Raw genomic sequence first — 24,311 nt, 5'->3', positions numbered from 1 at the left:
AATCTCTACACCCCCCCCCCACCTGCTATAAATCTAAAGGACAATTCATATAAATAATTGCCACCAGTCGAGTAATGTTGACTCTTTTTTTTTTTTCATCAAAATAACACTTCCTGTTATGTAACATTTAAGATTTGTATATTTATGTGCTATAATTTGTTACTGCCCAGTGTTGACACGTGTGGATTGCTAAAATAAGAAGACATTATGAAAGTCAAACAAGCCCAACTTTACTTAAAAAAAACAAAAAAAAAAACAGACTTTACAAGTTATGCGATAAAGTTTGATTTCTGATGGTACTTGTGTTGAAAACAGAAAACACATTCACTATGGAGACTAAAGTATTTGGACGTCGGACGTGAATTAAAAATGGAGGGAAAGATGGGAGGTGCCTCCACTTTTCAGGGAACGAGAGTTTTGTAGTGGATCTGGGCATTTTTGTCCTTTCATCCAGAAGTTGGTCTAAGGTTGAAGTTAGTTAATCTAAAGACAACTTGTTCAAAAAAAATTAGAATTTGAACTAATCTTGCCAGCCCAATCCCTAATTTATTCACTATTTGACATCCCAATACTTTTTTTTTTGTCCATAATACCAATCCTTTGGGTCATTCCTAACACCCCTGAATCAGCCTGGAAACACATTCCAGATTGCATTCAGTCATTTGTGATTTCAGGGACACAAGAAGGACCGCGGCTGTCCTGAAAGCGGTTGATAATCTGCATCTTCTCACCGCACCGTAGTCTTGACGTGGCCTCTGTGCACAGCTCGAGTCCGTCTCTGGCGCTCGGACACAGACGAGCTGAGGCTCTGCGTGAGCGCTGGCAGAGTCACGCCGGTCCTGGAGGGGCGGGGGGAGGGAATGACGTTATAAAACGTACTGATAGCATGTTCCGCGTATGCATGCATTCATGTCCATCTAATCCCTAACTATAATATGGACTGGCGTCAGATGTACGACCAAAGCGGTTGCTGATTCTTTTTCAGGCTTCCAGTTGACTAAAATAGTGCCTGGCGGCCTACAAATGCATTTGAAGGGATATTTTTTAAACACCACACTGGGTGGATTTTCTTTCACTCATGAATAGGGAAAGGTACGTCCACCAACAGAACATAATCTGTATTAGGACTAAAAAAAAAAAAAAAAAAAGTGGTAAAAGTGAGAATAGTTACCAGCAACGTAGCTGTAATGACCAAGATACAATATTACATACGTTTTTCCAGTTTGCAGATCCAATTTAGGAAACGTGTTATCAGAGGATTTGCTGAAAAGCAAAAACCTCCAATAAGATATGGTTACGTTATGGATAACACATCAATGTTCTCTGATACTTTACCAGATATCATCCACAAGGTAAGCTTTGGTCAACTTGTAGTTTTCTGGGGTGATTCTCTTGTTGAGCACAATATCTCTCAGCAACTCCTTGTAGCGCACAATCTAGAAGACACAAAAAGTGTTGGTGCGAGTTGAGACACAAAAGAATGCAAAACACTTGGAACGGTCACACTCACTTCCTGAGACTGTAAACTGTTGGTATTGTATAGTTGGCGGATGATGAGCTCACATTCCCTCAGCGTGGACGCACGCGGTGGATGAGACGGACCGTTGCGGACTTGTAGAGGCTGCAGTGAGGTGGCGAGCGCCCCGGACTGCTCTGACCTGCGATTTGGTCTGTACGGCCCGTAAATGTCGACGCAGTCTCCCATGCTTGGAACCAACCGGACAGACATTACATTTGTTAGTTCACATGTATAGTGAGAAAAAAAAAAAGAGCATTTCATAAAAGTCAACCCAAAAATGTTCTTTATGTTGTATGCTAGTCTAAACAAGGCAGGGGGCGGCCATTTTGTCACTTCCTGTAGAGTAAAAATGACAGCACAGTCGCTCAGGGCTCAGCTAATGACCAATCACGACTCACCTGTTTTCTGACACTGGTCATGTGACATTCGGAAGCTGAGCTGTGATTGATTGTTGCCTGAGCCGCGAGCAACCGAGATGCCATTTGCAGTTGACAGCAAGTGGCAAAATGGCCGCCCCGTGAGATGACAAACGGGTGTATTTTGCTTTTATTCACGTTCCACAAACACAATGTAATCTGAATACGTTGTTGACAAAATAGTGGTGCTGCATAGAACATATTGTAAAGACAATTTTGGGGTTGACATTGTACTCATTTTGAAACACTTTTCTAATGGAATGAATGAATTATTTTGTTCGGGGTCAAACTGTCACCATTATGAAACTTTTATTAACTGGTTACATTTTAACATTGTTTGACTTTTGTGGCATATTTTTTTACAAAAATTCACCTTAGCATTTGGTTCTGCGTGGGTTCTCTTCCACGAACGACAGGTCCAACACCCACTTGACTGTGTGAATGTTTTAGACCTAGGAAAAGAGTGGGCGGGTGGTTATTATGTAAATGAGGTTGTGTTAGACAAAAGGTGGCTCACTTTTCTTTCAGAATAAAGCATATAACAAGATTTATTTGGTTTTTTGATTTCATTCCTATACAAACAAAAAGTCATTTTTCCATATTATGTTCCATTTAAAATGAAAATGAATTAGTAAAATGACTAGTGTTATTATTATGTTATCTTTGCATTTGCTGTGTCTCCATCTCACCTTTCCTACTTGGCTTGGGAGATTCCATAATCATCCTATACTTCAACTCTGCAACATCGGGGGGAAAAAAGAAAAAAAGAAGCGATCAGGGTTCATTACGGAGAAACAAGACACCTGTTGAGTAAAACGACACCAGTCTGATGTCCACCTCCAACAGAGAAAAACACTTAGTTTCCATTTAACTCTATTAAAATCAGTGTTGCTAAACGACCAACATACCAAGATTGTATTTCTTTCCATCATATAATCACAATAGAATAGCTTTTATTGTCATTGCCACGAACAATGAAATTGGAGAAAGCAAAAGGTGGCAGAAGGTAAATTTCAGTGTTCCAAATACCTCACCTTTATTCTCCCTTCTGAGAAGATCCACTTCTTGGTGAAGTTTCTGCAGAGTTTCTTTGTGTTGGTGCTGCAGAAACTCAATGTTCCTCTGCAGCGATGCGACGCGAGGGTTCGTGTCGGTCATCGCCTTCGGCCCCTCTCGGTCTCCCGCCGGGAGGACAGGCAGCGGCTGCAGTCGGTTTGCCGGTAAACGTCGAGGCGAGCACGGAACTCCGAGTCGCCCGACTCGGCTCCACTGTGGCAGGTGGCGCACCGGCGGGAGGTTATTGTTGGGCATAGCCGTGCTTCATCCAGCTAGCTTAGCTTCGTTTTGCCCTTGTCGTTAGCAAACAGCGACAACTTGGTCAAATTAGCAACATTAGTTTCCGCGCCATCATTCCATTAAACACAAAAATAATTTAATTATAATACAAGTTCGTCAACAAAACAATAAATAGTAAAAGTTTTCGTACTCCAACTTACTAAACTGCCCTGTGGTCAGACGCCAGTTACTATGGCGACAGTCCACCTCTTTTTATGCCGCGTTCCCGTTCCCTCGGGTTAACGAGGACTCGCCTTGGGCTCGTCAACAAAGAACAGACGTGCGGTTAACGACATAAACACACATTTCGTAAGAGTGCACGGTATTTTATACAGACAAACACGACAGCAACGTGTCCGTATGGATAAATGGGACAGGAATTATTTGGTGACACTATTTCATTATTAATAAAAACAACAACAACGACGATTAATTATGTTGTAGAATCGGAATATTTGAAAAATTATTTTAAGAAATTGAGATTATGTATGATTTTACTCTCTACACTTTGAGATTCAAAGGGTAGACAGAAATTCTGACTTTTGAGATAACGTAAACGCCTCACAACTACACACGTGACTTGGAGCAGTCCGGAACTCTGAATGACAGATGCAGGTACCAATCAATGTGCATAAAACAATATTCAATATTACAAAATGCTACTGCTGATTATTTATATATATATATATATATATATTATCTGCCAGGAAAAACTAAACACAACATCATTACAACACATGGCCATTCCTTAAACTTTATTCATGTAGCATCTAACAATAAGGGTTATATTATACACAGGGACATTGGAATAGTGTCTGCCATACATGACAACATGAAAATGCCTTGCTGAGTTCAGCAGAAAGCCTTTTCTTTGGAAAAACAAACATAGATGGGATGTATATGGTATGTTCCCTCCGCACCGGCAGATCCATAAATACAATGACGACAATAACTTAATTTACAATTCCTAGAGGTGATACTAAACACATAAAAAATGACAACATTCGGGCATGTTTTTACACACAGACTCAAAACTCGACTCCTTGCAGGAGAGTGCGAACCTTCACGATGGTTACACTTAATTTTAGTTCATGGGAATGCTTTTGAACAGCGCCCACGATAATGGCAGCGAGTCAACATCCTGCTCAAGGACATTACAGCAGAAAACCATACATGACCCCCCCCCATCCCAAAGTTATCTCAATGCACGCGCACATTCTCTTCATGGTGATCCGAAGTGAGAATAATAATTGGGATGGCCAGTAGCAATGATTATAGGGGGACTATAAAAAAAAAAAAGGAAAAAAAGTGACAACATACATCACTGGTGCTCGCCGCTGTATACTGACATAAGCAGGACGAGAGCCAGGATGAGCTGATAGGAATGTACAACTCAACCTTTACACACAAAGAATATATCCGATATATATTTGTATATGACAAAAGGCCGCAAAGCAAATTAAGGATATTTTAGGTGGGGTGGGAGGGGGGCACTTTAATTGTAGTCTACTAAAAGTGCTACTATACTGAATCTCTTTGTAAACTATTTTTAGCTTTTTGAACTTAAAAAAAGAGGCAAAATCTACAGAAGGTAGTAGTAGTGGGCCTCACAACAGATTACGAGCATCGTGGTCACATGGGGGGGAAAACAGTCAATAAGTTTTCGGAATATAGTAATAATGTTAAGATAAATAAGTCATAGGAGAATAGTATAAATATATAGTTTTTTGGTGGCCCTACTCCTTCGTAACCAGATAATTCCCTTTTTAATGGATCGTTCCGTTTCATAGGGAAAAGTCAGGTTGTCGGGGTCATAATGAATTATTCTCATCTGTTTCTTTCCACGGCTGTCAGTCAAATCTCAAACAAGCCTCTCCACACATGCTAACATGCACACAATACTGTACACCTTTAAATGCAGGCAACGCGCAGACTTCGACCATCTCCACTGGTCCACAACTGAGGAAAATTCTTAAATGAATCAGTTTAGGGATTCAGTTGTGTCTCAAGCTCAATAATAATAATAAAAACGATAACTCAGATCAAATATTTAACATTTGCACTCCAAATCAACACATTTCAGAATCAAGACAGACTCAAAGCAAAACACAATATATATATATAATTTTTTTTTTAAACCCTCCTTACCGTAAAGCTTTTTCCATATTTTCTTTAAAACGTTCTGCGTTTCACAACATCCCCTCCATTAATAAACACTCTCACACCAAACACACAGTAACTATGACACAACTGCACTCCATGTATGGCAGTAGAAATAGAAATGAGCTCGTCAGTCAAAAGTATAATCAAACAAAACAATACTTGACATGTGTCGCATTTTCCACTCTGTACAGTACTTCAACAGTGCAAAAACATTCAGACGCGCGCCACCTCGCAGCCCAACAACATTCAGACCGATGTTGACGCGGCTTCTCTCCCGTCCTATACATTCGCATTTTGATTATACGTGCTAAACGCCGACGATGATTGATAAGATGCAACGACGTAACTAAGAAACACGGAACCACGCGCGGGGGGTTGGGGGGGGGGGGGGTTGATTAGGACTGCACATGAGACAAACATCCTCCAGTTAGCGGGGGCATCGTTAGCGCAATTATCATCATCAGAGATGCTAACAGTGCCTCTTCCGCCTTTTTGGACCCACTTGATGCAATGTTTTGAGGGAAAAACACAACATCTTCCACACTAGTTGCCGCTCCCTTGTGAAAAGCAAGTCCTTAAAAGTGTGGAGCTAAAATCAAAACGTATTATAAAAAAGGCTTGAAGTCGTCTTGGCAGAAATCCATCTCCAGTTGTAGCAATGGGTATGTACACTGTAGCAAGCAATTTACTAACTAGTTTGAAACAAACACACAAACAAGTGGTAGAATGTGAACATACAAATGATGAGAATGATACTTGGCTACTTCCAGGTTTCTTCAGCGTGTATCTCCATGTGGGCGTACAGCTCATAGTAACTCCATGAAGATCAACCATGAAGGCTTTTTCAGTTTTCCACTGCAGCAGACTGGTCCATCTTGAAAATGTATGTCATGCGTGTGGGTGTATATATATATATGACTACTTGGCCATAACTGCTCCTGCATGTTGCTTGAAATGGGGCTGGGGTGGGAAAATCTTCATTGGCCACACGGTCTCTCGCATGAGTCAGAATGCGGCAAGGTGCATCACGACCAATATCATCTCCACGTTAGTGAATCGGACGGCGTTGTCCGAAGTTCAGGTTGTAACTTTTGGAGTTTTTTTTTTAAATTATTTTTTATGTGTGTGTGTGTGTGTGTGTGTGTGTGTGAAAGTGAAAAGTTTGAGGCGCTGAGATGACGTTGACGTGACATCACTTGGGGGCTTCTCAAACACAGAGCCCCGACTGCAAGGCTGTGAGGCGCCGCTCAATGCACTCTTTACCTGCACACAAGGAGAAGAGAGGAGGGACTAACGCGAGCTGGGATGAAGGGACGGGGTGACAACTTTTGATTTGAATATTTGACTTACATTTGCTCACGCTGAGGATGTCTTCCTGTTCAGTGAGAAGCATAGAGAGGCCCTCCATCAACAGGAGGGCTTTGTGGTAGCGATGGACTGATGCCTCCCCCTGGTGGAACATCTCGTCCAGAGCAGCAGACTGAACCTACGATGATTTCACAATGCTCACCTGACTTGACCTGGTGGTATCTTTTTTCTTTTTTTTTTGCCAATGGAAAAGCATCAATAGCAATTCGGCTGATTAGGTACTATGCAAAAGAAGTAGGGGTATGTTGTGCCAAAACCTGGTCTCCTTATTTTGGCACCTTTTTAACAATGAAAATTAATAAAATAACAACATATGTCAGAAACGGGGCTCATTTTACGGCTTACCATCTGCACGGTGTGGCTAAAGAGCAGCCTCTCAGCGGTGATGGAGGTAATTTTGTCCATTAGTCGGTGCTTTTTGGAAAAGAAGCGCTCCAGACGCGTGCTGAGAGAGCGGCACGATGCCACACTGGACTTGTACAAGTCATTCAGCCTCCTCACAACTATAAATGGAAGACAATTTGATTTACTAATGCGTGCCAATAATCACATTGGAGGACTTTCCTGAAACGAAATGGCTCGTACCTTGCTTGACTGTAGCTGAGGGGTAAAGTTTGCCTTGTTTCACTCGCTCCATGGCTGTTTGTATGGCCGTAGACAAGAGTTCTGCAGTCTTAAGGTATAGAACCAGCTGTTCTGCATGGCTGGTGAGGAAATAACATAGAAAAGTTTGAATGTGGTCATTAAACATGCATTCACTCATGTTCATACAGTATATATATATATTAAAAAAAAAAAGTTTAATCCATGTGTATATATGTATATATATATATATATATATATATATTTCTGTTTTAAAAAAATATTTCCCCCCAATTTTTCTGGATATTTTTTTCCTGTTTTTCTGAGTATTTTTTCCTTCTGTTTTTCTGAATATGTTTTATGATATATGCAATAAAAACACACACACACACACACAAAAAAACAAAGCTCCCCCAAAAAATTAGTCAGAAAAACAGGAGATTTTTTTCTCAAGCGAATGCAATATGCTTCCGTAAAAAATATCTTCATGTATATTAAAAAAAATAATAATTCAGTAGAGTTGTAACCTAATAAATAAAAATATATAGTGGTTTGGTACTCCAGCGTTGTAATTATGTCATGCATACATTTGTGCATGCACCTCACCAGCAAACCATGACTTCTCATTTGCACATTCCTGCCCACCCATTTTGTCTCCAAGGTTCAATTTCAATTACTATAAATAAGCCACAACAACAGTTTTGCCTCCAACAAAAGAGGCAAAGCAGCGTGGATGACGTGGCCTTACCTCCACTCTCGGCTCAGTGAGCTTATCTGATCTGCCACCAGGCTCTGCTGCTGCAACAAGTGAGGGTGAGCGGCATCAACCGGGACCCCCGTCAGCGTGATGCCGCGGGCCCCGGCCACCTCCATCAGACAGCAAGCGAAATCTAGCGTGAAGCGCAGGCTCTGCACGGTGTCCGTGTGCTCCTGCTGCACTCCAACAGAGACGGGAAACACACACACACACACACAGGAGGATAGGGAGGGTAAGTACTTGAAACTGAGGACGCGGGGTGCCATTTAAGCACTTCGTGGATTGTCCACAACATCAAAATCACATGTATGATTCAGTGACCCTTTTGTGTCCTTCAGTCTCTACACTTTGCTTTTTGTTTGGGACTGATCTGTAGGCTACACAGGTACTAAGAGAAGTCTCCCATTTCCTGCCACTTTGGTGACTTCCCGAAGACAGCCTTTATCTCACCTCCATCAGGGTTTCTTCGGGCAGCTCGGGGGCCTCGAAGGTTATACGGCCGCCCATGTTGGCCGTGATGGGGTCAAAAAAATTGTAACGAGGGCTGGAAGAGGCGTCAAAGCCGTCGGCGTAGGTGGCCGTCTGGGGATAGCACCTGGTGAAGGAGCCTGCGGGGCTGACTGATGCAAACGAGCCTGCGGAGGGAAGACACAAAGATGGAAAAAAAGCTATTAAATAATAGGAAGTAGGGCTGGACGATTAACCGAAATGTTATCGCAATTTCGTTTTTAGCTCATTAAAAACGTAATGATCGAAGAAAAAACGATTAATGTGCGGAACACTGTGGCGCATTTTCAAGTTCCCTATGTTGTGAAATGACCCTGAATGCACCATGTAGTATGTAGCTAGCCCAGAGCGAATCAGTGTGATTCTGCCGTCCCTAAGCGTCCTTTAAGCTGTTTAATAACACTCCAGTTGGAGTTAACTGTAAAACTAAACACACAATAAGGATAATTATATACAGTGTGTATTTAAATACAAAACATGCTTCGTTTTTTAACACGAGCCTAGCGCTAATGCTAATGCAAGTGAATGGAGGATCCCATTCAAATGCTAACAGGAAGCTAGCATCAACTTCAGGAGTAATAGTTTTTCAAATAACGAATATTCACACACAAATGTGGAAACACATACCCACAGGTAAGGTAACACTACTCAAAAGGTCCAAATTCTTCTAAATTTGTGAAAAAACGAGTTATTTTAATAGAATCACAACATTCTTCTGTTCTCATTATAAGCGTGTATACCATGGATGCCTAAGAGGCCAAAACGTGCAGGGACACCCAGTATTCAGTATATTCCCCAGAGTACCCAGCGTTTTGCAATTACTGTTTTAGTATACAGTATTTTTATTTTTTTTACTTTAAAGATTCACAGAATTTTCTTTTCGTCAAAATTCAAGAATACACATATATCCGATGAGTTTTGAGTAGTTGAATTTTTAAAATATTAAGTTTTAAAAATCAATAAATAAAAAATTTTCTAATCGCGATTTCAATCTCAAACAAAAATAATCGTGATTAATATTTTTCCCATAATAGGGAGCTGTTTTAATGTGCGGGGGGGCTTAAAAGGAGCCAAAAGGGGTCATTCCAAGTCAAAAATATAATGAATGCAAAAATGTTACTTTAAAAAAACTACAGATAACTTCCACATATGGGATAGTGACAAAAGCTACTGTATGCTATGTGCTATGCTGACTTCACAAAACCTGGGCTGAAGCATAAGCAAGTCTACAAGCCACAGAGAGGAGTCATGTGTCATGTTCCTTCAACATATTTATGAGTTGGTGTTACCTGAGTATTTCCTCTGTCTGAAGGCCTGAGGCGGGGTACCACCACTGGGAGGGGAGCCGATGGTGAAGACCACCTGTGCTGGGCTGCAGGAGCCCGGTCCAGGACATAGGATACCACCTGAGGGCACTAAAGCACAACATTTTAAAGTAGTGGAGTGACCCCAGAGTGATCCACCTGTGAAGCTTATTAAAATAAAAGAAAAATATTTCTGAGAGAGATGTGGAAAACATACCTGCTATGTCTATAGCTTTTTCAAATGCCAGGTTCTCTGTGCTACCTCGGTCATTCGCTGTTCCGCCTGTTCCAAAGGCTGCCATCAGCAACATGTCGGACAGGAGGCCGGCGCTCTGAGATCTGTAATAGCACACAATACGCAAGCTTTTAGACTTGACAACTCAAAGTATACAGTTGAAGTTATAATATTGATTACACTTGCGCTTTCTTTTAGCATAGTCTTGCAAGTTTCTACAAGGAGTGTTATAGTAAAGCTTTTCTGCTATGCAAAGTACGGATTTTGGCTGGTCTGCAAGTTTTCTAAACTAAGTTTAAGTGGAAGTCAACCGACAGAAATTCTTTACAATAACATGTTCTATGCGTTCCCACTAGACAGTATTACGATTTATATTGCATTTGTGGAATATGAATTAAGCAGCAAAATCCACCAGTTTTTATCCATCTCAGGGGGCGGCCATTTTGCCACTTGCTGGCGACTGAAAATGACATCACAGTTGTTCAGAGCTCAGTAACAACCAATCACGATGGACCTGTATTCTGAGTGCGGTCATGTGACATTTGCAATTTGAGCTGTGATTGGTCGTAACTGAGCCCTGAGAAACTGTGATGTCATTTTCAGTCAACAGCAAGTGGCAAAATGGCCGCCCCCTGAGATGGATAAAAATGGGTGGATTTTTCTGCTTAATTCATATTCCACAAATGCAAAAAATAATCTGAATACCGTGCTTAGACTAGTGGGGGAACTAGTCGCAAAAGTCGCAAAACGCAAAAGAAAAAGCAAATTATTTTCTTATTCTTATTATCATCATCATCTTCCTATGACTCTTGCTTAACTGAGCTCTCGTGAGGTATGCTGAGACTTTGCCTCATGCGTGTGACATCGAAAATAAAAGTTGAAGCCCCATTTTTCTGACAATTTGATCCCATACGAGGCACTCGCCTTTTATTGCTGACTAAATGTGTAAGAATGAAAAATGAAGGCTATTATTGCACTGTTTTCCTCTCAGCAGCAAAAACATTGCTTCAACAATTAAGGGCACCAATTGCAATTCCAGCTCTCACCTTCCAAATCCCCTGGCATCATCATTCATTCTGTGGATGCAGTGTGAAGGCTGAGGGCAGTGCGTGGGCGCCGGGTGCCCAGCATCTCTGGGCTCCATTTGCACGGCCCTGCTACCGGGAGAGCCCATGACCAAGCCCTGCTGTGTCAGGAAGTTGACAAGGTTTGGAGAGCTGGGGGGTTTGGGGAATTCAAATGGGGGCATAGTCTGCAAACACAAGCAACGAGAGAGCTTTGTTTAAACAGTTACTATTCACACGGTGTAAACCATAAAAAGAACACAAACAAAAAATGACTCACCCTCGAGGGAGAGCCGAGGATGGTGGGCAGCGGGCTACGCTGCATGAGCTCACTGAGCCGGGGGGAAGAGTGCAGGGGGCGAACCGTCATCAAGCCTGCAGTGGGGACCACCACCGGGTCCGAGTGCTGCTTTCGGATCTTTTGTCTGCCGCCGCCAGTGGTACACTCTAACAGACAGGGGGCGCTGTGGAGCCTTGTCCCCAATCCTGTGGCGACCGGGGAGTGTTTCTGAGTCGTCGGCCTGGATTCAGCATGCTGAGCCGCTGTAACGGGTGAGGGGGGGTTAGAGGATTTCTAAGAACGGGCATTTGACAATATAACACCATGAAATATCATTCAGTTTAAATCTCCAATTCCCGTCGGGAAAGCGTGCCCATGCCGCATGGCACAGGACAACTGAGAGCGAGCGGGAGACTGCTTGTTCTTGTTTATTTCAACAAAGAACAAGTCTGAAATAATTATATCTAAATATGAAAAATTTGCATAACTACAACATATAATCCACATATTGGCCTGCAGTAAATGCTGGCATATTCTAAAAACTATTTTCAGTATTATACAAGCTGATGTACCTACAATTTAAAGTGAAAATGTACTGTTTAAAAGTCAACAGGCAATTCATTAATAATTACAACAGAAAAGACCCTTCCTGATCGAATTAGAGACTTTTAATTAAGACACCGATCTGTCGGCGTGATCGGGATCGGACGATATTTAGCATATTATGCAAAATTAATGATCGACTGTAATGTCTAAATTTGCCCGATTGATGAAGGACGTCATTGATGGGCTCCATGAAATAAGACATTACATACTATATTTAATATTTATTAGGATTTTTTGAAGATTGAAAATAAATTAAAATCTTTCTATACATGCATTTCAATTGACATCACTTAAACATGGGTTTTCACTGTTCTTGGCGGCGGTCAACTCTACACTATAAATATATATATCAAAGTTTTTAAAATAGATATAATACTCGATCGAAAAATCCTGATCATGTAAATCCTAGTTCATAAAAAAAAAAAATTCCAAGCTACTAATCCACGAACTATATTAAAAACATCTTATAAACCTTACAATATTATTAAGATTCACATTTTCTAAAATTCACATGTTTTGATATAAATGACATCGCCTTGTGAATATTTTCCCCTCATTAGGCATTCTGTAGGTTCTCTTTGTCCATCTAAAAAAATAATAATTCCAATAGGCGCGTAAGACTGATCTGCAGTTAAGACTCTAAAATAGACAATCAGGTGCTTCTCGAACAGTAATAAATCATGCTATAATCATCCATTCGGGGAGTACAGTACTTAAGGTGAAGGGAGGTTGTCTTTTAGAAAGTTAAACGCCTCTCAACTACCTTGAGGAGAGAATTGAAACGGTCTTGCTCCTCCCAGTGAGAGTCTCCTGGTAGCGGCCATTGTTCCGTAAGGTGGAGAAGGGCCGGTCCTCGCAAAGCCCAGCGGACTTCCACTGCTGCAACGATGCACCGGAGTGGACAGCCTAATGATGTAAGTTAATGATTCAAGTTAAATCTTGTGGATAGCAAATACCCAGATCTTGTTTGTACAGTATGAATGCTAGTGGACACACACCGGGGCGAGCCTTCCTGTTTGGTAGTATAAATATGCTGCTCCAAGCGGTGGTAGTTGTGCACCTGAGTGGGAACTGGGATTGGCAGGGAGTGACCGTGGTTTCCACTGGGGCCGGCATAGTTACTCCCTGAGGACTCACTGGGCCTGCCAGGAATAGTCAAAGATTAAAAAAAAAAGAAAAAAGTAGGGGTGTCAAAATTTGTTAATTTAAAGTTCCTTTCACGCCACTAATTTTTTTTCATACGCGATTGATGTATGTATGTAAGGATTTGCCTTTTTTCTTTTATATTATTATATTTTATGATCTGGATTTTTTCTTTTTTTTGATTGTCAAAGTATCTTGTAAACACTTGTTTTTAAAGGCGCTATACAAATAAAACTGTTTATTATTATTATTATTATTATTATTATGACTGCCCCTTACTTGGAAAGCCTGTACTGGGGGAATTGCAGTCGCGTAAAAATTTAGCAGTAATAAATGTAATAATAATGCATATATTTGTGGAGAATGGTGTCAAATTGTATTTCACAATTTTAAAAATGTACAGAATTTCACAAATTACTTCATGTTAAAGATTAGATAGCTCTTAATATGAAAGTAAAAATGCACTGAGCTGTAACCAATGTCTTACAAATGCAATTATGCCATCTAGTGGCAGAAAAATGACCTCAACACAAACCAATCACATTTGTTTTTTACAGTACAGTACAGCTTTTTAATTTTAACTCAATTTTATGCATTATTATGAAATTACTGTATCAATAACTAAAAGATGCAGCCATATTTCTATTAGTTTAACATTTTCCCCACTTTTATGTTAACAAGAGTATGAAAGATAGAAAAAAAATACTGTACATTTTATTGTACACTTAGAACAGATTAATCGTGAGTTAACTATTGAAGTCATGCAATTAATTACAATTTAAAAAATGATCGCCTGACACCTGACAATACTATATATATTACATTTGTTTAAAATTTTTATTTCATACTTTTTTCCCCACTTAAGTTAACATGAGTATAAAAGGTTGTTTTTTTTGTTGCATTTTATTGCACTTAGAACAGATTAATCACGAGTTAACTATTGAAGTCATACGATTAATTACAAAAATGTAATCGCCTGACCCCTTAAAAAAAAGACACCCAAAGATAAAAATTTGTTCTAAATAATGAAATGAATTTACTCAAAACAAAATCCAAGTCTGAGCTTTTTACCTGACACGACTGGGGGAGCCGCTATAGGAGGGCGAATGTGGTGGCGATTTGGCTTGGACACATAAACCAGAAGTCAGGAGAGAGCTTGATAGAGGAGATGAGAACAAAATTATTTACTATGCAAACTAACTGCTCTTCGTAAACATTCCACTCGAATGTCTATCGTGAGAAGCTATAAGCTTTTTCTTACCCGCTGTTCATTAGACTGTCCTGCAGCACTTTACTCTCACTCGTCAGCTCAGCCGCTGCAGGAGATAACCACATACTGTATGCTATTATCTGTTATATTGTACTTTTATCTGTTATTGGGACACTTCATCTACTAAAAGGCGGCATCCAAAAAGAAAAACGAGCCTCTTGCTCTCGCTTACTGTTGAAGTGAGCTGGCACAATGACAAAGTCGTCTGTGTCACAGGAGGAGGAGTTTTTGCTGCTGCCGCCTCCTCCGGACGAATCCTTGAGGAGAAACCCAGTGGCCTCTTGGGTGGGGGAGGCCAACGCTTTGGCACGCAAATGTTGCGCATCACCAAGAGACTGCTGCAGAGGCAGGAAAGTAGTGTCAATAGTGCGCGTAAAATAACAACAATGGAGGGAGTCAACATAACAATAGAGTAAAAGTGCAAATGAGAGGGATGATTAATTAGGTGTGCACCTGGGTGGCCTCATGGTCCCACGAACACCTTTGTTAATCATTTACACACAGTTGGGGGGGGGGGGGCATTATAGATATGATAAAACACAAACCGGTGGAGAGGCCAGGTGTGAGGTGGAGGAACTGCTGCAAGAGCTGGCTGAAGCAGAACTTGGGAAGCAGGTCATGGTCACTGTTGGAGTTGCTGGAAGGGAAACAGGTGCATTTAATTACTTAAACAATGTTCTTTTTTTTCTTTTTTTAAACTTATGCTTTTGTAAAGAGCTTTCATTTTGCACGTAAGCATTTAACTATCACAACATTTACATACCAGCACATTACGAAAATTGTAACTTACTCTTTTTTATGGACGAGCTGGTGGCTTCCAAGAAGGGATGAGCAAAGAACTCATCTGTAGAAAACACGGGTTATCGGATTAATGTTGTACAATGTTTTTTTTTTTTTTTAGAATGTTGCCTTGAACGTGCCTTTATTGCAATGTGACTGCTCTAAGAAAGCTGCTTCCTGCAAACGATCAATAAAGTATCATTAACTGCCTTGTTTAAATAAGAGCACGGGGTTGGGGGGGGGGGGGGTATTGTAACGGATAGATGTAACAAAGGCAAACAAAGCCCGAGGCTTAGAGCTAAACCCCCTTGCATTGAAATGCATAAACCAACATAATATTTGAGTCCCAGCCAACTGAGTCTTGGTGGTGCATGCGAAAGCAGACAAGCGTTCAGTTCAGCAGGTAAAAATTCAAAGTTAGTGCCACCTGGAGAACCTTACTCTTATTTACTTTTCATGATTGTGTGTTGCAGTGATTTACAGTACTGCAATTTCTTATCTTTAACTCATTTGCTCCCAAAAACATTTAAATATGTTCTATTTTAAATATTACTATCCTCCCAAAGACGTATTACTTTTAGATAGATAAATTTTATGGGGGGGGGGGGGGGGTTATGCAACAGCATACAGAAGGCTTTGATGCACCCTCTGAACTGAAGAGAATGCATGAAGTAATAGTAATTTACAAAAACGGCCAGCAGGATATAAGAGATCAACCAGGGCCATGTTGCAAAAAGCTCTTTTCCTCCACTGTTTTAAACAGATTTGTGAATAACGATGAAACTCAGCTATATTCTAATCCTAATTGCTGCAAAACGGAACAGATAGAAACATACTTCTTTTTCCCCTGACAAAAAAAGAGACTCTAATCTTTCTTTTGGTAGGTTCCATGTTTTTATAGCAATAGAGCACAATATTCTGTGGGCCTTGCAAAAATTGGTCAGAATTCAGTAAAAGGGGTTGCTTCAATGAAAATGACTGGGAGTGAATGAGTCAATCATGGTTGCTCACCAGACTCGCTATTCTCATCTAATTTCTAAGCAAACTAGGTGCACATTAATTGAAAGGGCCCTTTGCTACACCGTATAAGCTGCCAAGTAGTGAAATCCATTGATTGAATATGTTACTGAATTTCCTACTAATCAAAAATCCATACAGCTTGATCAGGCATGTTTACTGCTGGAAGTACAAACAAAAACTCCATGATGCTCCCAAACTTATTATGTCACCTTTTTTCCTTACATGAGCAATTATGCCTCAAGGCTCCCACTCACCAAAGTCCATGCGGTCCTTGTGATTGCGCTGCAGCAGGCCCCGTAACAGATGCCGCAAATGGCTGGAAGTCTCTCTGGGAATGCTGCAAAAATGACAACACAAAAATCAGACTGTGCTGTCGATGAACTTAAAAGGGCTGAGATGGGCAAAATAATGCAAACGTGCGTCAGATTCACTTAAATCTATAGGCAGGATCGTCTTGCCTCAAAAATCTTTCCAACATAAATTTTGTTACAATATGGAAAGAACATACAAGAATAATGTGGTCATCTCCGCAGCAGATTCTTACTTGGGGCTGAGGTTTTTGTTTTTCTCGTAAAACATCCTAAGATCCTGGGGACTGCTGGCCTAAAGGTGACAGAAAGACAAACTAGTGTCAGGACTAAGTACGATTCTTTCCATTGTAAACCTTTTCAATAAATCCAAAGCCAGAGACGACGACACAAAAAAGAGCAAGTACGAAACACGATACAATAATATTGCGATGGGAGTTCTAGGAAAATGTTCGAAATTAATTTGGAGTCATGATTCTCAATAGACCAACTAAACTGCATCAAGGGTGTTTTGCCACTTATTGAACTGACATTTCATTACCTTCAAAGTTGACATGTCAAACGTGTTTGCAAAACGGGGCCGTAGCTACCAGCATTAGCATGCACCTCGAGTCGAGCATGTGCTCCCAAGTGAAGTCCAATATTGGCTCTCATTTCGCTAACAACTTTTTACTTTTAACAGTTATTGTCTCAAGCCTAAAATGGTGGCGTATTGTTTAACCGCAGCAGCATTGTTTATACCTGGAAAGGAGCCTTCCCAGTCAGGCACTGGAACACGATGGTCCCGATGCTCCACAAGTCAGCCTTGGCGTCGTAGTTTTGGGACATAATGACCTCGGGTGCCTTGTGAGGGAAGAGAGGGGAAAAAATTGTTTGAAATCAATTATTTTTATGGAGCTCCAAAGGGATGACTAATGTGGTGATAAAGCTTCATTTTTACTACAATGTGACCTCTTTAAAAATGAGGTTTTACTCACACTCTAACAAGGTCACAGCACCCAGTGATGGACAAATGAAGCTTCATGAAGCACTTGTGATATTTTTTGACTCCTCTAGACGGCACTCTTGGTTTGGAGATAATCAAATTCCATAGCACCTTTATACCAAGAGCACCATCGAGAGCAGTCAAAAAATATTGCAAGTGCATCATGAAGCTACATTTTCCTATTTACTAGCACAAACATTGTCAAAAAGTGTGATAAAAGAAGACTGCTTGCTTTTTGAAAACCTTGTGATGTGCATGTATTCATGTGACCTCATTACCATGTACATCGGTGACCCGCAGAGAGTTGCAGCCATCATGTTGTTCTGAAGGTACCTGGCAAAACCAAAGTCCGCTGTGGAAAGATTTTAGGTGATGAGAATTTTTTATCATATACTTCACAATTTGAGGCATGTAGTGTAACATTTATCTTCTGCATTTATGGTGAGTTCACTTCGGGCTGCTTGATTATGAAGAAAATATTAATCACGATTATTTGGGTAGAAACTGAAATCACGATTAGGACGATCATTTATTTTTTGGTACAAAACAAGAAAATGTTTAAACGTAAAAATTATTAAGACAAATAAAATTATTTGAAACTTTGTAATTATGAAAGTTCCTTTTGGATGAAACAAAATTTATGAAATTAGTTATTTAAAAATTAAAAAAGGTGCAAATGTATAAATTTAAAAAACTCAATATTCGTTTTTGTTTTTTTTACGATTATGCTGATTTTGTAATTGCGGAGTGTAATAATTGAAATTGCACAACCCAAAGTTCACTATTGCTTATAATTATTCAGACTTTAATCGTGTCTTGAAAACAGCGAAGCAGTAATCTAGCCTACCAATTTTGATGCAAGTGTTGTTGGAGTGGGATTTGCGTCCTGGTGGGTAGGAGAGCAGAATGTTCTGGGGTTTGAGGTCCCTGTGGATGATGCCTTTTGCCTGCAGGACCCTCATGGCACCCGCAATCTGCTGCAGGAAAACGCGAATTGTGTCCTCGCTCAGCGTGCCTTTTGCTGTGGAGAGAGATTCGACAACAAACACAGCCCGTTGAGCATTCGCTCGTCAATAGCATCTCCAAGTGTGCTTCCCTTACTGTGTAGGTAGTCGGCAAGGTCACCGCCGTTACAGTACTGCAAAATGAAGAGAAGGAACGGGATTAGGAGAAACGGATGCCGCCACCAAGCAGTAGACAATAAATTGTCTAAAAGAACAATCTGCTGTGCCTAAAATGTTCTGTGACGAGCTGAACTGAACTGTACGTATCTGCGATGTGTAACCATGGTGATTAAGTGACTCTGAAGCTACCAAAGAGCATCAGCGGATCCGGACATTGATTTCCCGAGGAGGAAAATGCAATTCAAGATGCATGGCCTTGCTGCTATTCGCAGCATTGCTATGAATGAACACAGGAAATTGTGTCCTCCGGATCATTTATTACGACCCCAAAATAACCTAAATGTTAGGATCAGATGTCCCTCATCGTTGGAACGGAGCAATTTGTTTTGGAGATGAAAAACTCAATTAGACAAACAAAACAACAACTGTTTACAGAAGGCTATATAATCAAAAGGACTGCAATTATAAATCGTGATTGAGTATTGATGTGGGTGTCCTTCATGAGCCTTCTTAGAATGACACCGTTCTTTCACAACAGCTGTGTCTCTGTGTCTACGTACAAGATAAACATACAAACACAATCAGCTGGATTGTAGCGGATACAGCAGAGTGTGGGACGGGTGCTGCCCCCTTGATGCCTGAGGGCTGGCCTAAATTTAGCTCACATGCTGACATTGCACAGGACTGAGTAAACAAAGGCCAAAGGCCGCGGCAGGCTTACCTCCATCACTAGGTACACTGAGCTTGCAGTTTCCTAAGGGGGGAGAGGAGGGGGGAGGGGGGGGTGATATATGAGTCAGGGCATGGGAGAAATAGAAAACATGTCAAAAACAGACTAAGACAGGAACAGGTGGTTCTTAAGATGACAGATTGTGTAAATGGTGATTTAGAATATGCTGCTTGATTGAGATAAAAACATTATGTATATATTTTTTTAGGGGGGGGTGCATACATATACTGATGCATGCACTTGTAATTGGAACAAAATAAGCTGTTTGGGAGAGTGCTTTGCAACATTAATAATGAATCAAAATGTCACCAGGTGGCTCCACTGTGAGAGGAAGGAGGAGTGGCTAAGTAATCATCATTATAGCAACAGTGCCAAACAAAGAAGCCCAAAGGTCACTTCATTTTTACATTGGAATTTTTTTTTTAAATAACTAATAATTCCAAGGCATTAAATTAAATACTTAAGGAAATATAATAAAGGCAGTCTTAGTCTGCTGGATGTAAAAATAAATATATAAATCCCATCTAACATGCGTTTCATTGTGATGGGTTCATTCTGAACACAGCCACATTCCAGTTTTAAGAGGGTGTGCATCCAACCACATTATCTTAAGTTGCGTCATTTTTGTTGTTGTTGTTGCATTGTACAGGTTATAGGTTGTAGACCGCAGCCCTCACAGCATCATTTGTCTGCTTTGTACGAGACAACGTTGGGCCTTGGTAAAAAACAAACTCTTATCACATGGCAACAGATGACTGTGGTCTGGAGGTGTCACGCTCCAAAAGCGTCCGTCCCCCCCACCCTCCACTTTTGAAAAATTATATAGCACAGCCGGAATCACAGTAGTTGTTGTTGTTTAGGTGAATGATGGCCGCAACTCCCGAAAGGCTGCACATGCTCGTCACTGTGCGTTTGCGCTTCATCAAGATTGCATACGCTCACAGTTACCTGCCTTCAGTACCCACAAAAATCTACAAGAGCTGTTCGGTATTAGCAATACATCTTTTTGCAGCTTTTGTGTAGCTAAAGGTTCTACAAAATTATAATCACAATAAGAAAAACATTAACTTTATCAAATACACTCACGAGATTTCGGGGCTGATGCTTGGCTGCTTTGGTATTTACGTAAACTTCTAGTGACCTGGACCCGGTATCAATGTGTTTACGTTTATCGAACACCTGAATTAACCGGCATGCACGCACGCACGCCCAAAATGCACTTACACCACGGTCAACATCAGGCAGCGACAACATGGAAGATTACATCGTTTATTGGCCTGGACTGACTCTCGCCCTGCAACGTTGCAATCTGACGGTCTGTATATATTATGTCTATGTTGAACCCACATTTATTATTTATCTTTGAAAGAGATTCAATTCCAATTTAAGAATATCCGGTTTTGCGTGTTTTGTTTTTCTCTTTACGCTGCCATGACCCTTACCAAAATTGTGAAAAACAAATTGTGCCACTTGAAGCGTGTATTGTAAAATCCAACTTTGGAACAATGACTCATCTTCTGGGATGTTTGAAAAATCAATGTGTCATTGCCCATGGCCTTCCTGCTGCCTTATTTGCATAGTTGAGTGCTGGTCATAAAAGGGCAAGTAAAACCAAATACAACAAATCTCCTGCTGCATTTGAACATGTCAGACAAGTAAAATGCATGACGACATCTTAAGAGTCCACTTTGCAACAGCGGCAGCGCACACAGGAGCACCTTTGTACATTTCCAAGCAGGCTGGCACACTGTAATGCAGTGTAACAGCATCAACATTCCTGCTCCACTTGCAAGGTTCAAAAGTGTAAACAAAGTCATGTGGCTCCTGATCAGATCTCATACGTGTTAAGAGTCCATTAAAAATCATGTCTTGACGGATAAACGTTAACCGTCAAAAGACCTGCCCGGTGTGTTCCGAAAGGCCAACACCTGGACATGTTGAGATGCGTGTCAGGTCGTCCCAACTGTGTGTCAGGTGTGTGCGTGCGTGCGTGTGTGTGTCCAGGCCAGAGTGAATGCCAATGCGGGCGGCTAGGCTGCAAGCACCCGTGCCTGTCGAATCCTAAGCACTACCTCTCTCCAAGCCTAAGACCTTAATGCCGCTAATTTAAAATGGACGCATTCACACGACAAAACACACTTAAACGGAAATTAGTCAATGGCGAGGTGAACCACCGAAACACTGATAGAACAAACCATGCTGGCCGAGACAGTGTAAACAATGCCTGAGTTCAACAGGGCAAAAACACGGAAGTGAAACCTTCCAAAACAAAAGGCCGTGTTTTGCTGCAACGTCTCGTTTCAAAAAAATACAGAAAACAAAAAAAAGTGGTGGCATTGCATGAGACAGAAATGGGTCATGTGGCACCAACATGGCTAACCCCATCTGCTCAGTGTGATGAGTACAGACGGACAGCAAATTGGGACAACCAGCGGCCTCATGTGTAAGAAACATGGTAGCATATTATTACATACCTGAAAGTCCAGTAACGCAACAATGTTTTCATGCTTGAGTTCCTATTAAAAAAATTGGGAGTTTTAGTTTGTGTTTACTTTAAAATGCATGCTGAATTTGACTTTTACAGACACTATCTCACCTTGAGTATTTTGATCTCTTTCCCCAGTAGTGTCTGGGATTTGGCCAGGTTCTTCTTGTTGATGCATTTTACTGCCACCTCCCAGTCGTGTTTCTGACGGGAGAAAATGCACATAAATGTACACAGTGACATGTTCTCTGAATATATTATCTGGGTGGGAAAGGTCAGAATTGCCGAAGGATAGACAGGAATCCACAACTGCTACATATTGAGAAAATACTGCATTTCATCTAATTGTGACCTGAATATTATATTGTCTACAGGATGTGTTTTATTTGGACGCAGTATAATTTTCAATTATTGTATTTACATGCATACATATTTGAATATAATATATAAATTAACCATAAATCTTAATTGTAAAGATGCTCCATAATCAAAAATATCAGCATAACTTTTTCTTATTACTTGGCTCTGACAGAAGTAAAAAAACATGTTTTTTAAGGGCGCGTCCTGCGCAAGGTGTCATTACAATATGGCCCGCCTTTGCAAATTCTAATTATGTATTGTAACTCAGTCATAATGTGCTCACAAACTAGTCACAATCCCAGTTCGAAACATTTAAAACTGTGACATAAGCCGCAAAACAGCATACATTGTGGCTCCTCCCCCTTCTGCGGGTTTGAGAGGGGGGCTCCACGTGAAAGTTGGCCCCAGAACACATTACATAATCGCTTGCCAATTGGAATAACGGGAGTGGGTTTTGTACTGATCTTTACAACACTTCCTGTGTTCTGATGCAATGTCCTTGTGATGAGCAGTGAAAAACACAAGTGTACCAGACAGGTACACTATGTATAGTGTTAAAAAAAAAAAAGAGAAAAAAAAGGACAACCCTGTTGTGACGCTGTTATGTTGTTGTTTTTAAATGTATGCACTTGTACATAAAAACTAATTGGAAAACACTTCTTAAAATACAATATATTAGGGTTACACCTACATTCACGAATGTTTTTATTTATTTATTAATTATAATACCGTTTTGTGTCTTACTAATGATAATTATCTTGATCATGCCAGTTGGAGAACATGTTTCAACATGTTTATAACCACCTCGCGCATCATGCCAACAGAAACAAACGTCGAAGTGTAGGCAAATGTGTGATCAACCAAACATTATATCACATTCAAAGTTTTGGAAATCATTTTTATTTCATGTCACTATTTGTGTAAACCGTGTTATTATGTTAAAAGAACATCCTGTTCGGGAAGCCAGGCCTCTTAAGGTCGTACTTGGAAAACAAACAAGAAATGGCTACCACAAGGCAGGCAGTGCATGCGATTATTGCACGTTTTCTTTTTAGATAAACACACAAACGATATTATAAACGTTATATGCAAATAATACAGTAGCTGTGGTGTAGTTTGAAACGTCTAACTGGACAAAAACGACCACTCACCTCTCGGTTTCTGCCTTTAAAGACGACGGCAAATGCGCCATGTCCTATCAGGTCCTTCCGACTGAACTCGAATCTGCCCACCGCCTCCATGATGCACCTCAGTCCGCTCAAGCACTATTTGGACCGGGGCAGAGAACCGAGGGACCTGCGATCGCCCTTTTTGCTAACAAGCTCGCCTCTCTCCTCAGTCAAGCGGGGGCAGCGGCAAGGACAGTCACCCCCTCTTTCACTAGCCAGGAGCTGCCGTCCAGACAACAAACGGCCCTCCTCTCTCATGTTCGCTCGTTACGGAGTTTCACTCCCGACCAGGCCGAGCGAAGACTTCCATGTCTGGGCACCGAGCTCCTCCACGTCCAGATCGCCGAGAGACCGAGCGGGCCTGGGAGCCTGCTCTTGTTGTTCCAGCTGTCGCTAATGACGTGCCACCTTAAAAGCAGCTCGCGCTGCGTTTTGTTTATATACAGGAGCTCTTCGCCTCTGTCGTCTCCAGCGTCAAAATGACCTAAAAAATAAGGTGCTGGATGCTACCTTGAATCGCAAATAGGAGGTCGAATAAGCAAACTCTACTCCATGGTGTCGTTACAATAAAAGCGGAGTCGCTCATGAGTCCCAGCAGCATCGATGGTCCCAACAAAGCAAACGGTATAGTCGGGGCTTTAACGCGCATGCGCAAAGCGAGCACAGCTGTAGCTTTGACGTCACAGGAGTTCTCAGTCGTCGAGCGTCTACGGGGCTCATGATGTCAGGAGCTTGCTAAATAAACATGATAGTTGATATAAGGGGGGAGAAGATATATACGCATGTTGGTTCACATTGTGA

At 41.1% G+C, this 24,311-nt stretch overlaps 2 protein-coding genes across 3 annotated transcripts; both read right to left on the bottom strand.

The window, feature by feature from the left end:
• Positions 1–214: 214 nt before the first annotated feature.
• LOC147161793 (coiled-coil domain-containing protein 74A-like) lies at positions 215–3,471 on the bottom strand. 2 transcript variants are annotated; one of them, XM_086096927.1, is made up of 7 exons: positions 2,970–3,471; positions 2,625–2,672; positions 2,309–2,387; positions 1,511–1,706; positions 1,336–1,436; positions 1,213–1,263; positions 215–839 (listed from the first exon to the last, which is right to left on the bottom strand). In XM_086096927.1, exons 1-7 carry the CDS (start codon positions 3,244–3,246, stop codon positions 728–730), a joined length of 864 nt encoding a protein of 287 aa, XP_085953053.1. In that variant the 5' UTR covers positions 3,247–3,471; the 3' UTR covers positions 215–727. The 2 variants fall into 2 exon arrangements, with proteins under 2 accessions (XP_085953053.1, XP_085953054.1); XM_086096928.1 differs by lacking the exon at positions 1,213–1,263.
• A 537-nt stretch (positions 3,472–4,008) lies between these two features.
• Positions 4,009–24,164, bottom strand: ulk1b (unc-51 like autophagy activating kinase 1). Its single transcript, XM_086096771.1, has 27 exons — positions 23,493–24,164; positions 22,093–22,185; positions 21,971–22,012; positions 19,488–19,520; positions 18,744–18,780; positions 18,490–18,663; positions 17,921–17,994; positions 17,399–17,500; positions 16,894–16,952; positions 16,604–16,686; positions 15,340–15,393; positions 15,095–15,186; positions 14,722–14,887; positions 14,541–14,595; positions 14,351–14,434; positions 13,135–13,278; positions 12,900–13,042; positions 11,531–11,793; positions 11,233–11,438; positions 10,169–10,290; positions 9,937–10,062; positions 8,591–8,775; positions 8,132–8,316; positions 7,387–7,505; positions 7,147–7,304; positions 6,784–6,919; positions 4,009–6,696 (listed from the first exon to the last, which is right to left on the bottom strand). The coding sequence occupies exons 1-27, from the start codon at positions 23,580–23,582 to the stop codon at positions 6,641–6,643; spliced, it is 3,081 nt and encodes a 1,026-aa protein (XP_085952897.1). The 5' UTR covers positions 23,583–24,164; the 3' UTR covers positions 4,009–6,640.
• Positions 24,165–24,311: the final 147 nt, after the last annotated feature.

This window comes from Leptonotus elevatus, chromosome 15 (genome assembly GCF_054856555.1).
Source record: "Leptonotus elevatus isolate MCC_2025b chromosome 15, RoL_Lele_1.0, whole genome shotgun sequence".
Taxonomy (NCBI): Eukaryota; Metazoa; Chordata; class Actinopteri; order Syngnathiformes; family Syngnathidae; genus Leptonotus; species Leptonotus elevatus.
The sequence above is the reverse complement of the archived record's forward strand: the minus strand, read 5'-3'. Positions and strand labels throughout refer to the sequence as shown.